Genomic DNA, 15731 nt, shown 5'->3' with positions numbered 1-15731 from the left:
TTTCACAAGACCCCCAACTTCCACTGGTGGGCTGCTGTTGGGAATGGCATGACATGCACTTTAAAAAATGTGTTTGTTTTCTGGTATATCAGAAACATAATTTTAAAAAATGGCAGCACACCCAGGTAAACCAAAAGCTGCAGGCATGCCCACAATGGACCTCAGGTTTCCAGAACTCATGGAGGATGAGGAAGTACTAATTGAAGGGAGGGGACAACAAGACATCCCATCAAGCACCTCCCACTAGTGTGGATTGGAAACATTGAGACAGAGTTCAACTGAAAGTGCTTGTGTGTGGATGAATGTGTACAAAAGCACATATGGGAAAATCTGATCTGTGACACTCATATGCATATGGACACTCTGGAGTCTACATATGTGTACACCTTAAGGTGTGATTGCAGCATACACATTTGCCAGCTTGTACATCATACAGAGACATCTGGCATCCTCACATGTCCTGCCCCCAAGGGCTTGCTGCTGTTGGCTGCATAGACAATGGGTTCATCCACACTTCACCTAGAAAGCATGGATCCAAACGGTTTTGCCTTTCCCACCACGTCTTTCCTCCTGAAAACCTGCTCTTTAGTGCTAAATAGCAGCAAATGACAATCTCTGGAAAACCCAAATGTTGTTTGTTCTGATTCAGCACTAAACCATGTGTTTTTGTAGGGGAAAGCAGCGGGGCAAGTGGAAGTGTGGGTGAACCACACACAGCCAAGTAAGCCAGGATCCTATTTCTAGCCTTGATAAACCAGTACAGTACAGTACTGTACTGGGAACCAGCTGAAGTATGCCAGGGGGCAGCTCTATCTATTTCAGCACCATGGACAGCAGGTTTATTTGCATACTTTGTTGAGCCCTGAGCAGAGCTTGGCAACAGATTGGATTCTGTCTCAAATCAGCAAGCTCAGCCTGAATTACCGGTACCTCTGCTGTCCCAGGCTGTGATCTGGGCCCTGGGGCTTTCTGCAGACTGCAGTTGTGCTGCAAACCAAAAGATCTGGTTTCTGGACCAGATTCTGATGAATCTGTCAGGCCTGCAAGATTTGATTTTAGATAGAGCAGAATTAAGTTGCCATCTAAGAAACTACAATGTTGAAAACCTGACAATATTTATAACCAATTGCGGAGTCCAACTCACACTATGCCAGATTTCAGATTGTTAAGAATGGTATTAAAGTTAATAAAGAATCCCATTGAGGAGACAATATGAAACACTCCAGCTTCTTGGTCTCATTTCATGTGTACAGCAACTAATGGGGGTGTGGGCGGTGTGTGTCTCTCTCTGTCTGTCTTCATAACAAAACTGAGGATTTCATTGTGGGTAAAGTGTCAGACTTAGAACAGTGAGGGCTGGATTCAAATCTCCAATCAGGCACAAACTTCATGGGGTGACCTAAATCTCCACCAATCACACCTCACAGTGATGTTGCAAGGATAAGGGTAGGGGATTGGCTCCTCAGAGGAAGGGCAAAATTAAAATGGGGCGAGTAATGCTACTTTCATTTCCCCCAAGTTTTGTCTGGAGCTGAAATGGCTTGAGTTAATGAACCAAATTAGACTACTGAAATAGTACCTAACTAGTTACTGCCGTTGAATTGTATGTCCCAAAAAGACAGGGGGGAAAAAATCCTGCATTTCAAAACTGTCTGGAGAGCATCAGATTGGGGAAATCTGATGTCAGCCTGTCTTTGCTCCCTCTTTCTGTGGGAGCCAAGCCATGCAGCAGTCACTTTTAATCTGTGGAGTGGAGAGGGAGAGAGCTGTTTTTCAGAGCTTTCCTCCCATTCCAGGCTTTGAGCCCAGGAGAGTCTACCTCCTTGCAGCTTGTCATGCCTTGTTTTACTTTCTTTCCTTGGTTTCTTGCCCTCTGTTTCTTTCTCTTTCTTCTGATGACCATTGGAATGTTTCCACCCTCCTCCTGCAACTGTTTCTTTGGGGTTCTGAGGACTCCTGCTTTTAAATCTACTTCTGGGCCTTTCTGCGCTTCTTTTCCTCTTGACAATTGCATGGGATACTGCTGCCCTTGTTTGGCCTTCCACACAGACACTCTGCAGTTTCAGGTAATGAGGCTGAAGGAAGGGAGGTCAGTGGTGAAATGCAAGAGAAGCACCTTCATGGTAGGCGATTAGCTGGTAGCTAAGGCAGCAAATGCAATACAACCCACCTCTGAGGCTCTCACTCTTCTGTCAAACAGACATGGACTGACCCAGGGCAAATTCTGCACCCTGTGAAACTCCCGGCCACCTAGGTGAGGTCAGGCAGCTCTTTACCTTGACCTCAACCTGTGCACTTGACAGCTATATGCACTTTGGTGCAATGGGCAGGGCTACATTTGTTTGGGTGGGTCAGTCTTAGCCAGCTTTTGCAAACCTGGTACTTTCCAGCATAGCAATGAAAGTTGTAGTCCAGAACATCATCTGGAGAACATCTTGCCAGATTGGCAAAGGCTGTATGAAAATACTAACACCCTCCCCCTTTTCATGACATCATTGCTGCACATTTTAGCACATTTGCAGCCTATTTACATACAGATCTCGTGATCCACTTTTTACATTCCTTTGTGATAGGAGTGTGGGAACGGAACTCAGACACTGTACTTCCGTCCCGTGTGCTTTTGTGTTTTTTCTCTTTGTTCGTTGCTTTCGGACAGAGCCGACGTGTGTGAAGCTGCTGCTCACACTAGCCACGTTTGTTGTTTTGATCTGTAAATAAAGGAAGCTTTCGCGATGCCAATGCCTCCGCAGCCTCACTTCTTGCTGTTACTCTGCTGATGCATAGTGTGCCCACGGCTCCACAGGAGGTGAGTCGCTGATATTGGATGCTGGCTCCACTGATGCCATTCTGGGGCCCTCCCGACACAATCTTGGTGGCTTGCTTGGAGGGTAAAATGAGCCTGGCATTGCTGCAAGTTGCCTTTTCACAAAACTGGGAGTGTCACATTTTTAAAAAATGTTATGCAACTCTCTGGTTCTCTCTGAACCAGTGGGCATGACATAGCTGCTGTGGTTGGGTGTCCCATTTCCAGCTCAGCACACACTAAGTAAGGCCCTTATTGTGGGTGCCATTATATGACCCCTCTTTAGTTTTTTTAAAATTATTATTTATCTATTGCTAAATGCTCTTCTGGATATTTTTTTTAAGTGAAACTGAGGCATGGTGTTGTAACACTATGTTAGAATTATGGTACATCATGATGGTGTTGTACATCTCTTTCATTGTTGCTTTTGAAATGTAGCTAGAGAAGCATTTTAGTGACAATTTAAAAAGTTGATTAAAAGAATAAAAACAGGGTCACAAAACAGCACCCACCACAAATGTCACGATCAATGTGTTGCTGAGCTGTGATAAGTTAACTTTCCAGACGTGTCGCTACCCATGTTCTCTTTTAAAACCATATTTACACATGCAGAGATTGTGGTACTCTTCCATCCTTCTAGAAGATTCCACTCAGATGGTGGAAGAACCACAAGGAAAATACAGGGTGGCAGTGACCGTATGGTGTCATCATGTGGAACATGTCCCACAAGAAGTGAGTGGATGAAACTTGGGAATGCCAACTTCAATGTCTAGCATGGACAGGGCCCTGAGATAGGGCTATACAGTATATTCTCATTGGTTCTGAGCCCCGCACACAGAGAACACAAATATATTTATTTGGAGGATTGAAGTATACGTACTGGGGGAAAGGCCTAGATGTGCGCTTGACAAACCCCACCTATGGGGAAGAGCCTAGGCAAAGAGGTTGTTGATGTGTGTTACTCCCCTCTTGTGGAGCAAATGTCCTCAGGAGGGCTGGTGTTTGCAGCAGAAGGTGGGAAATGTCAAAGGTCCTGCAGATACAGATCTGTCTCCTCTCAGACTTGAAACAACCTGTCCTTGGGCATACCCCCCAAATCTGATGCACTCCCTGAAGTGATAAGGTACTGGAGCAAGGAAGGGGGGCCGTGGACTGGTTGCTGCCTACCCACCCCAGGTCTCCTCCTTCCACTGCTCTCTCAGTGCATGAACACACAACCCTTAAGCTCGTGTGCATGTACAGCTTTTAGTGAGAGGTCAGGAGTTTGCTTGATACTCTCCCTGCTTGTCTTTTCCCCACTAACCCTTGAGTGTCTCTGTCCTTGGAATAGACTAGAAGTGCCCACTTTCCATTTCTGCAACCTGAAGACTGTGTGTGTGTTTGCATCTGCATTTGGAGAGTGGGTTTAGAGGAAGAGAAACTTGGGAATGCAGCAGGAAGGTTCTGTCCTTTCTCTGACGTGCTTTGATGTTCTCTAATCCTTCCTACGGAGAAGGCAGGTGGGAAGGCTGAGCATGACTGCAGTGCAGTGCACGAGAGAGAGAGAGAGAGAGAGAGAGAGAGATTCCTCCTCCTCTAGCTGGGGCACCTCTGGGCTGTCTTGCTTTCTCCTTCCCACCTTTCAGAGAACATGCTAGTGGGGTGCGGCATGCAGGCATGCAATTCTGGGCCCTTTGTGAGTCTGCAGATCTGCTTCCTCTTCCTGGGGGTGCATCCGTAGAAAGTGAATGTCAGCACTCTGCCCTTCTGCCTGCAAGCTCCCATCTTTATTCATGAGGGTAAAATGGAGACTGGCTGGCTGTGTAGTGATGTTGTTGGGAAATAAATAAACAAATAAATAAAACAGGTGCATTTCCATCCAGCAGGAGCATGACTCATCCCCCCCCTCCCTGCCCATGCCTATCACTGGGCTCCATTTGAGCAGTAGAATGCTTCAAACCAATCTTTCCCTGGTGAGCTGGGGAGGAGGAGGAGTTAAGCCAGGGGGGTGGGTCTCCTTTATCAAGGCCGGTGGAAAGAGGCCAGCCCACTGCAGAGCTGTGCATCTTCCCAGCTGAAAGAGAGAGAGGAGAGCCTGTCTACTGTAGAGCTGGAAGTGGCCAGAGAGGCAGAGGAGGCCGTTGTTGTTGTTGTTGTTGCTGCTGCTGCTGCTCTTGCTCCTGCTCCTCCAGAAGAAGAAAGGCAGCTCACCATGCCAGAGTGCTGGGATGGGGTAGGTACAGCTCAGCCAGGCAAGATGGGTGTGTGTGCGCGCGCACAGTTGGTGGGGCTGCTGCATGCCACTGCTGGGTAAGGGGAGGGGGCACCGCCCCCCAACATTGCTGGAGACCCCAGCCTGCTCCTTAACCTCGATGTTTTCTGCCCCAGCTTAACACAGTCCAATATGAGGGGGATGGATCCGCACTGGTCCTTGAGCACGTGTGGCAGGTAGGAGCCTTGAAGGACAGCCTGGGCCATCGTGTCTTAGAAGGCGGGTGGTACTTTCCCCTTTGCAGCCACGGAAATTGTCAAGTGCCGAAGACCAGCTTGGCTTGGAGGTCCTGCCCTCTCATTTAAATGCCAGGAGATGTGTGTAGGCATTCCGTGGCAAAGCAGAGAGGCATCCTGCCCTGGCTCCAGCACACTCTGCGATTGCTTCAACCTGGCATTGAGGGGAAAGGGGTCCACAGGATGGACCAAGCCTCTTGTTCCTGCTTCCCTTCAGGACAATCACAGACTTGGATGGCGCACTATCGAGACATGGCATGGGAAACCTTTGTGGATTCCCTGGGTGCAACCAGTGGGGTGGGTGGACAGGGGAAGCATCTCCTTATTTTGCAGTGACAAGGGCTGAGGCTGCAGGCATTTTGGGGGAGGGGAGGGGGAGGAGGGGGATAATCCATGGCTGGTTTCTGCAGTTTCCCTCCTTGCTGTTGTGTCTGAAGCACCCAGCAAGCAGATGGGCGAGAGGTTCTGCCGAGGCACATGCTGCTGCCTGGTGTCACCTCTCTGCTGTGCAAAGGGCATGTGTGGCATCTGGGGAGAGAAAAGTGCACCATTTTCTCTGCACACCCAGCATCCCTTTTGGCACGTACACAGCTCCTTCCCTCCTTCCCTCGCTGTTCCCATTCCTACTGGCTGTCCTCTTAGAGCCTCTCTGCCTGGCTTGCAGAGGTGGGTGGAGGAAGAGAACCTCATTTGTGGCTTTGCGCTGGGTGCCGGGACTCATTTGCAAAGCAGGAGGAGAACATCTTTGGCGCCATGAAGCTGAGGCAAGATGTCTCTCTGTCCTTGCTGAGACCACCCCTGGCAGACTCTTCTTCCCCAGCGCCCCACAGAGCTTTCCCCATCAAGGACAGAGCAGGTGGAGCCTGGAGGCAGAGCTGAGCCAGGGCTCTCCGTCCAGAGGGCTGCCTTGCCTTTCAGCTCTGCCCTGGTGTTTGACCTTGAGCAAAACTTGCCCTTGACAGCAGGGATCTCTCTCTCTCTCTCTCTCTCTCTCTCTCTCTCTCTCTCTCTCTCTCTCTCTCTCTCCCAGCATTGCTGATGCTTTTGATAGGCATCTCACTCCAGTTCCAAGATGTGGGGATAATCTTGGCTAAACCTGCCAAGATGAAGGGAAGAAAGGAGGAGCTTCCCATAAGTGCAGCCTGATCCTCCTCAAGGATGGTGGTGGGACTGGAAGGGGAGAAGTGGGTGGCCAAGCAGAACCTCTTTCAGTCGACTGGACCTGGAGAGTGACAGTTTGCTCTTTTCAGCAGCTTTTCAGCTGCTCCCCTGCTACAGGGTGGAGTGGGGGGTATAGACTGTGTGGGTGTTGTTGCCTCTAATCTACAAGGTTCCCCAAAGAAGGCGTTTGCTTCTAAAATATGCAGCTTCCTCTGTGGGGCTCAGTGGAGAGATTTTGCTGGGGTGGAATGGGAGCCCTGGGTTCTGTTGGATCATGAGGGCCAACCTCCCCCTCCCCCTCTTGCCCTCCTTTCTGGCATGGCTGCCTCTGCTGCCGCCGCCGCCACCACCACTTTGGTCTCTCTTTGCCCTTCCTTGCTTCCATCTCTCCTCGTCTGCTGTTGCCAGTTGAAATGGCTGCTGTAGAGGTCAGCTGAGGGAGGAGCCTGATGAAGCTGGCCTTTCAGAAGAGCTGTGAGTCGCCTAGTACTGAGTCAGACCGCTGGGCCATGTAGCCCAATCTGACAGGCCGTGAGGATGTCTTGAGTAGGGTACTACGCGAGAGTAAGTATAGAAGCCTGGGGCACTCCGGGCACTTGCTGTAGGGGCCCTCTTCCCTTCCCCTCCCCATTCTGGAGTGGGAAGGGCAAACTGGGCATTTGTTATTCAGAGGGGGATTCTGTGTGTTGCAGAGCTGCTGGCTTCTCCCATCCCAAATACCCTATCTATGGCCTCATTTTTAATGTTCCATCTATCTACGGTAATTTATATTCTGCATTTTTCTGCAAGAACATTCAAGGCAGCTTGCAATAATGAGCAATAAAATGCTATAACGACTATATCAAAACAGTGATGCAATAGATGTACAATATAAAAAAATGAGAGGTGGTGGAGCTTCTGGAATTGACACCTTCCACCCTGGTGACCCCCCCCCCCCCGCCCCTGATCCCAGGTTATGTACAAGCTATTTGGAGCTACTCACTCATGCTGCAATGGCAGCCTGCACGTGTTCTGAAGCCCAACGGATATATCCCCACCACAGCATGAGAACCGCTGCCAACACTGTCTGGTTGCAAGTGATGCTGGTCATGCTTGTGAGATGCTGACATGAGAAGGAGCCACGTTGTCTCACTGTCCCTAGAGCTTAACTGGTGTGGTGTGAGGCCGAACCATACCAAAGCTTATCCCATGTAACAGGAAGATGTTCCAGAACAGAGACCTGACCCTGAGAAGGGGCTCCACTGCCAAAACCTGGCTCCAAATACCGGTAATAGGAAGAACATAGAAAGAGCCTGCTGGATCAGTCAAGGACCCATCTAGTCCTGAATTCTGTTCTCACAGTGGCCAACCAGATAGATGCCCATGAGAAAGCAGTTTCTGAGCACAAGAGCCCTCTCCCCTCCTGTTACTTTCAGCATTGTTATTCAGGAGCATTGCTGCCTTCAACTGTGGAAGTAGAGCAGAACCACCGTGGCTAGGAGCTAGTAGAATAATAAAGAATAACAATACTAAGCTATTCTGCAGCACTTCCAAGTTTTTAAAGGTTTTCAAAAACATTACCTCAATAATAATCCAATTGTCTCATTTTAATTTCGTTTGACAACATTTGCATATCCCTTAGCTGTTATCAAATCCTCTAAGCAGTTTGCAGAAATACTGTAGATTTATGTATGTCTTAAAAGTATTTTTATCCATTTTATCAATGAAAATGTTGACCAGGATAGTGGCAGCTGTGAAAAAGTTGAATAGTATATTAGGGATTATCAGGAAAGGCAGAATGATAATGCCTTCATGCCAGCCTTCCTGCCCCAGACCTAGCACCCGTCAGATGTTTTGGGCTACAACTCCCATCAGCATCAGCCAGCATGGCCAAATGATGCTAGGGCTGATGGGAGTTGTAGTTCAAAACATCTGGAGGACACCAGCTTGGGGCAGATTTTCTCTTACAACAGGGAAAACTATACCAATTTTATTTTGCAACTGCATTTGGAATGTGTGTGTGTGTGTGTGTGTGTGTGTGTGTGTAATTTGGGATATTGTAGAACTGAACAGAACAGGGGAGCTGCCATGAGCAGGAGCCTGGAACAGCTTCCCAGGTTATTGGCTTTGCTGTTTCTTTTTCTGTTTAAAATTGTTTTAATGGTTATGTTTTCCCATAGCTTGGCTTTATTGTGTATTTTAATTAAATATGTTGTAATATTATTGCGCATTTTAATTATGGATTGATCCTACAGTTGTAAATAATTTAGAAGCCATTTTGGAATGTAAGCAGGATATACATTATTATTATTAATAATAACTAATAATTGGGTTGCCTTCTCCCAAGTGAGCAGCAGGGCCCTAATCCCTTCCTTGAGTCCTTTGGGCCACTGGAATATTTCTGAATATTGTTGGCAACTGTGGCCCTTTTATACTCATGCGTTGGCATCAGGGGCATTGATGTCCAGCCTCTCAGGACAGGGACAGATCACAACCTTCCGTTTTGAATAACTTCACTAGGCCATGGTCACTAGGGACCCATAGTCAGATGCCCCATCATCAGCTGATCTATCCTGGCCTCCTCCTTGCTGCTGTTTGACCCCCATTTCCTGCCTCTCTCTTTCTTGTGGGTCCATGGTGTGTGAGAGCTGGTCCCTGATCCACTCGCTCCCACATCGTTATTGGAATTGACTACCCTAGGCCATCCTCCTATAAATGTATCACTTCAGCTTAACAAATTGCAAATCTATTTGCATCATTTTAATAATCATTTAGAGAGTCCTTTTAAAAGGTGGGTGTTTTAGGTTGTTCTCACAGCAGCTCCATGAGGTAGACTGCTACTGTGTGTGTTTTACGAGAGGGGAATCCCACTTATCCCAGGCAGGATATGGATGTTCATCCCTCTGCCCACTTATTATATATATATTTATAATTTCATTGCATTTATATCCCACCTTTTTCTCCAAGGTGCTCAAGGTGCTGTACACAGTCCTCCTTCTCATTTAATCCACACAACAACCCTGTGAGGTAGGATAGGTTGAGAGGCAGTGACTGGCCAAGGATTACCTGGTGAGCTTTATGGCAGAGGGTGGCAGGGTTTGAGCCCAGGTCTTAGTTTGACACTCTTAACTACTCCACCACACTTGCTGATGACTTTTGTGGTGGCCCTGGAAACACACAAAGAGGATGGGCAGGGGAGCCAGGCTACCACACTTCTGAGGTCTTATGGGAAAATGGGGACTGGCTTCTTCTGGCCGTACTAACAGGCTGACCATGGAAGCAGCACTGCCTTCCACAGGGAAAATTGGAAAGTCGGAATCGGAGAGAGAAGATGGAGGTGCCTCTTCCTCCATTCTGAAGTGGATCAAGCAATGTGCACCTGGACCCTTCTTCCTGCCAGGGGAAGACTGATACAGCTCTTTCTCTTCCATCTTTCCTACAGGAGCACGATATCGAGACTCCATATGGACTGCTGCATGTCGTCATTCGGGGGTCCCCGAAGGGAAATCGCCCGGCTCTCCTGACGTACCATGATGTGGGACTCAATCGTAAGTGTAGCACTTTCCTTCTAACCAAGGCAGGAGCGGACTAACTCCACCAAAGGGTGGGAGGTTCTCAGTTGCTGTTGATTGGACCAACTGTGCTTCATGGTTTGGGCACCAGAAAGGTGCAGGATGGTGCAGCAGGCCGCAACTTCAGTGCTGAGGCCTCCTTGATTGATTTGCACTTTTGGGGCTGCCAGTGGGGTTGCGAGTCCCAAGATCTTTTGAGGCAGAAGAGAGGGCCCCGATTTTAGTTGGTCACCAAGAAACAGAGACACAGAGTTGGGTAGAGAAGTATGATTAGGCCAGCCAAAAGTCTGAAGACAACATAAGCTTCCGAGCTACATCAAACGTTTCCTCAGATAAAACAAGTACCGGTATTTTGAAAAAAGGGTATAAATTCTTGCATTTCTTCTTAGACTAGGCTGGTCTAGCAGATCAAGAGGCAGATGTAAATCGAGACCAAGAGGATTTATTTGAGGTTCCTCATGAATAAATAAAAAAATTTGAAACTCCCTGCCTATTGACATCAAGCAGGCCCTTCGCTGTAATCTTTTCAGGGCCTGGGTATAACTTTTATTTAAGGCAGGCCTATCCAGGCATGTAGATGTTGACATCTTAATATTTTTTGGCTGTTTTTTTTTTTTTTTTTTTTAAGTTTTATTGATCTTATACAGTATTATACAAAAATGTACAGTAAATATCCAAATCAAATGTAATAAGATAAAAAAAAATTTAAACAGAGTCTGTAGTCTCATTTTGTCGTACTTGGTTATTGCTCCATAACTCTTTTACGCTTTCTCTTTATCTCTAACCCACATCATTGTTTTCCATACTATTCAATTATCGTTTGCCATACAGTCATTAGTCTTAAACCACACTAAAAATCACATCATCCACTAAGCTAGAGATAATTACATATAAATAAATAGATATTGGAAACCAAAAAGAAAGAAAGAAAAAAAAAAAAAAAAAAGGCACCCCTCCACCCACCATTAACCAAACAAAACCATATTCCCATATACCCAAACAACAAAATCAATGCTAATATATAATCCAAACCCAGTTGACTTCCTGTCTAACCCAAACATATTACCGTTTCTTACTTGTAAGTGTAGGTCGACAAGTCCACATATCTTTATTACATCATCATTCCACTACAATATCAATCGGTACCCTGTTATTATAATCTTCCTCTTTCTATCTCCAAGACTATTGAAAGGCTAACATAGATATTGTCCCTTAGTATATTTTTGTACATAGTTTATGTATGTACCACCCATTTTTCTTGAAACTTTTCCCTTGATCCCCCCTCTCAGATTGTTAGTTAGGTGAGCCATTTCCGCGAGTTCTTGTAGCTCGCTTTGCCATTCAGCCACTAAAGGTGGTTCTTGCTCTTTCCATCTTTTTGCAATTAGAATTCTTGCAGCCGCCGTGGCATAGAGGAAAACCTCTCTCAATTTCACTGGGATTCCTTTATCCACGATATTTAGTAAGAGGGACTCAGGTTTTTTAGTAAAAGTGATTCCAAGCATTTTCTTAATCTCTTCATAAATCGTACCCCGACTTCTTTATCTTTGACAAGCCCACCACATATGAAATAGATCACCATGGTTTCCCCCACATCTCCAACATACACTGCTAGTTCCTTATAGATTTTTGCCAATCTGAAGGGGTGAGGTACCATCTGTTTTGGATTTTCCACATATTTTCTTTTATTCCTGGTAGAGTTTGTAAAATTCATAGTTACCCTCCAACAGATCCTCCCACTCCTGCATCATTATTGGTCGCCCAATGTCTTGAGCCCATCTTATCATGGTGACTTCACTGTCTCCTCCATGACCTCCCATTCCAATAGTAATTGGTAGGCTTTTGAAATAACTTATGGTTATTAGTTATTATATCAGCCTCCAATCTTGTTGTTTCTTTGGCAAACCCCGTTTTTTGTCTTGTTGGAATACTCCATACAGTTGGTGGTAATCCAACCACCCTCCCAATTGGTTTTTTAGCTCTTCATATTTTCTTAACTTGAGTTCTCCATTTCCTCTACCAGCAGAGTATTATAGGTAGGCCAATTAGATCTCATATTCTCTTTTTTATTGCTTTAGCCTCTACGGGGGATAACCATTTGGAATTTTTGGCTCCAATAGCCTTTATATTTTTCCCACACTCTAAATAGCGCGTTCCGATTATGTGATTGGTAAAATCTTTGTGTACTGTGTATTTACTGTACTGTAGATAGGCGTGCCATCCGTATCTTAGGTCAAACCCTTCTAGATCTAATAATATATTGTCACGGAGTAAGAGCCACTCCTTCAGCCAAGCCAAGCAAACGGCCTCGTAATATATTTTAAGGTCGGGGAGACCCAGTCCACCCCTTTCTTTTTTATCTATAAGTACCTTGTATTTTGTTCTTGGCCTCTTACCCGCCCAGATAAATTTCATTATCTCCTTCCTCCATCCCTCTATACACGAGGTTTTCCCTATTATTGGGATCGTTTGATACAAGAAAAGCAGCTTTGGTAGCACATTTAATTTAATTGTTGCTATTCGTCCCAGGAATGAAAGTTTTAACTTAGTCCAGAATAAAAGATCTTTTTTAATCCCTTCCCAGCATCTCTTATAGTTATCCTCGAATAGGTTTATGTTTTTATCCGAAATCCATATACCCAGATATTTGATTTTTGCGTAAATTTTTAATCGTGTCGCCTCCTCGATCTTCTCTTTATCTTTTGTTGGTATGTTTTTAGTCAATAGTTTGGTTTTATTATAGTTCAATTTAAAACCAGAGACTCTGCCGAATTCCTGCATGATTTCTAACGCCTTTACCAAACTCTCTGATGGTTCTTCTGTCATTATCACTAAATCGTCGGCGAAGGCCTTTAATTTGTAACAGTTCTCCCCTAAACGAATACCTTTAATACCGTTATCTTTTCTTAATTGATTGTTCAATATTTCCATGATCAAAATGAAGATCAGGGGCGACAGTGGGCATCCCTGTCTCGTCCCTTTATTAATTTCGCACTCCTGAGACATATCTCCATTTATAATAATTTTGGCTTTTGTTTTAATTATTTTAAACTTTCTATTTTTTTCAATAATTTTAATGCTTTTTTGTAAACTGCTTAGAGATATTACTTCAGTCAAGAAGTGTATAAATTTTGTTGAATGAAGAAACAAAGCTGGAAGCCCTATTGTTGGGTCCTGTTCCTTATGCCCACTGTCACCTGTGTGCCCAATAATGTCTTGATCAATTTGAGTGTGGTGGTTGCAAATTTATGTTGCAAAATCACGGCACCACGGAGTCTTCTGTGTCTTAGAAATATGGTTTGTTCACACATATTTACACCTGGAGCCTTCAACAGAGGGGGTGCAGAACATTACACCCAAAGAGTGTCCCTCGATGCTTCTCTCATAGCTTCAGCAAACTTGGCTTCAAAGCAACAGCCAGTTATCGCCCCTGATCTCTCAGTGCAGCCTCTTCCAGCCAGGATTCAGGAATCCATTAGTTGGAGTCTTCTCAAACTCTAACCCTTCACTGAATGTAGAGATTGCCTCCCCAACCATAACAATAAGGAACATAGGAAACTATGATCTTGAGTTAGACCACTTGATCCATCTAGCTCAGTATTGTCTGCACTGACCAGCAGCAGCTCTCCAGGACTTCAAGCAGGGATCTCTCCCAGCCCTTCCTGGAGATGCTGGTGATTGAATTCTGCAGGCAAAGCAGCTGTTTTTCCACTGAGCTGCAACCCAAGGGTTTGACAGTGCAGGTGGCAAGTATTGACATTTCAAACTAGTCACAGGGGCTACTAACTGACCAGGAAAGATCAGGCCTACTCTGCTGCCCTGTGCCTTTAGCAGAGGCTGGTTGGTGGCAGAGGCTGCTGTTGTTGCAGCTGCTGGGAGGGGGGGAGGAGAAGAAGAGATGTGGCCGGGCGAGGAGGAGGCGGTCATGTGACTGTTCGGCATGAAACTGCTGCTGCTTGTCCAAAAAGGTCACCTTGGAATGCTGCAGAGGGAGAGGGGGGCTGCAGGGAAGGTGGCTGGGAGGCTGATCTGCCACAGCCTGAAAAAGGAGAGAGGCAGGAAAAAGGCTGTCAAGAGAACAGAATGGAAAGCTGCAGGCCGATTCCTTTCAGGCATGTTCTAGGCTGCGCTGGGAGCAGAGCTCCAGAGCTGATCCAGGGACCTTGTTTCCATGCCACCCCTTTCCCTGAAATTTCTGTCCCTGAGAATCTGGACAATGCCAGTGGCAAACCATTGCAGTCCAGTATGTATTTTTGTGTTGCAGGGAGTTGCACTAGATGACCCTGTGCTGGCTGGGGCTGATGGGAGTTGTAGTCCAACATTTGGAGGGCGCCAGGTTGGCAAAGGCTGCCCTAAAGTGTGTGCGCGCACCAGCATGGCTTGCTCCCACCAACCCCAGCATCATATGCTTGTGCTGGCTGGGGCTGATGGGAGTTGTAGTCCACCAACATCTGGAGGTTGAAGTCTGTTCTGTGGGAAACTCCGAAGGTTAGCACACTCAGCAGCAAGGACTGGCGCATGGTGTTGTCCACCAGTTAGGCAAGGAGTTGGCACAAGAAAGGGGAAGATCAGTAGGCCTGGTCCCACAGAGCAGCTGGGGAAAGCAGGCCAGGCCACCAGGCCTTCTGCAAGGCCCATGGCTAGTGCTGCTGGCTATGGTTGAGGCAGGCAACACAAGTTGCCTCAGCAGAGTCTTGGATGAGCTGGCAGAGCTTCAGTGTGTGGGTATGGTAGTCAAGATGGAAGCACCACCCTCTGGGTGTGCCATCTAGCCAATTAAAAGGCCAGTGCCTTTTTCTAGGCCATGAGGCATTATCAGTGGTTCCCAAAGTGGGGAGTAGTGGGGGCGCGGGGGCAGGGGCGGGCAGTGGGATTACCTGGAGGCAAGTGCTAAGAGGCAAGGGGGTAGCAGGAGAGCTCTAGAGATGTGACTATCAGACTTTGAAAAGTGGGTATCCCTGGATCCAGTTCATAAATTTTGTTGACTCAACTAAACTAAGTAATCTTAATTGGATTTTTTAATAAATGATTCATTGTGGCTTTTTCAAATTTTATTCTGTTATTATCTTCCTTAGTGGGTCATGTAAACTGCTAATCCGAATAATGCTTTTTATAGAATAGGATAGGGTAGGGTTGGGGCATTGGGGATGAGTTTATGGAACCAAGGAAACAGTGGCCAAAAAAGTATGGGAACCACTGTTTCAGGCTCTGGCGAATGCCTTTTAGTCTCCTTGGGGTTCCCCTGACCTCTCAAAGCCACCTGCATCATCCACCCATTGAAGTCTGGTGGCAGAGGTGTCTCTTCAGAGGGCTCTGGTGTCACCCGCCAATTCAGTCTACATTTATACATAACAATGAACAAATGCAAATTTGTGTCATGCTCTGACCCCTTTAAGCACTTAGCAATTTCACAGGTTCCTTGTTACTTGGACAATTGGGCCCCTGAAGGCCAGGGATGATGGTTTCCCAGCACTAGGCAGTTACACGGGTGTGGCAATGGCTTGAAATGAATATTTCTTCCTCCCCACACCTGGCTGACATTAGGGCACAAACAGGTCACACAGGAGAGCCAGTGTGGTGTTCATGGTTAGAGTGTTAGACTGTGATCTGGGAGACTGGAGTTCAAATCCACACTCAGCCCTGAAGCCACTCGGTGACCTTGGGCCAGTCACTGCCTCTCAGCTTAGCCTACCTCACAGGGTTGTTGTGAGGATAGAATGGAAAGGTGA

The 15731-nt window shown here is 46.5% G+C and overlaps 1 protein-coding gene across 1 annotated transcript in view; it reads left to right on the top strand.

Annotated features, from left to right (window-relative positions):
• The window catches only part of NDRG4 (NDRG family member 4), a 48633-nt gene that overhangs the window by 18304 nt on the left and 14598 nt on the right, over positions 1–15731 (top strand). The window contains 1 exon segment of the mRNA XM_033157350.1: positions 9873–9978. Within this exon segment, the coding sequence (XP_033013241.1) occupies positions 9873–9978 (106 nt within the window).

The sequence above is a fragment of the Lacerta agilis genome, chromosome 8, assembly GCF_009819535.1.
Source record: "Lacerta agilis isolate rLacAgi1 chromosome 8, rLacAgi1.pri, whole genome shotgun sequence".
Lineage (NCBI taxonomy): Eukaryota > Metazoa > Chordata > Lepidosauria > Squamata > Lacertidae > Lacerta > Lacerta agilis.
This window is presented reverse-complemented; position numbering and strand designations above follow the sequence as displayed.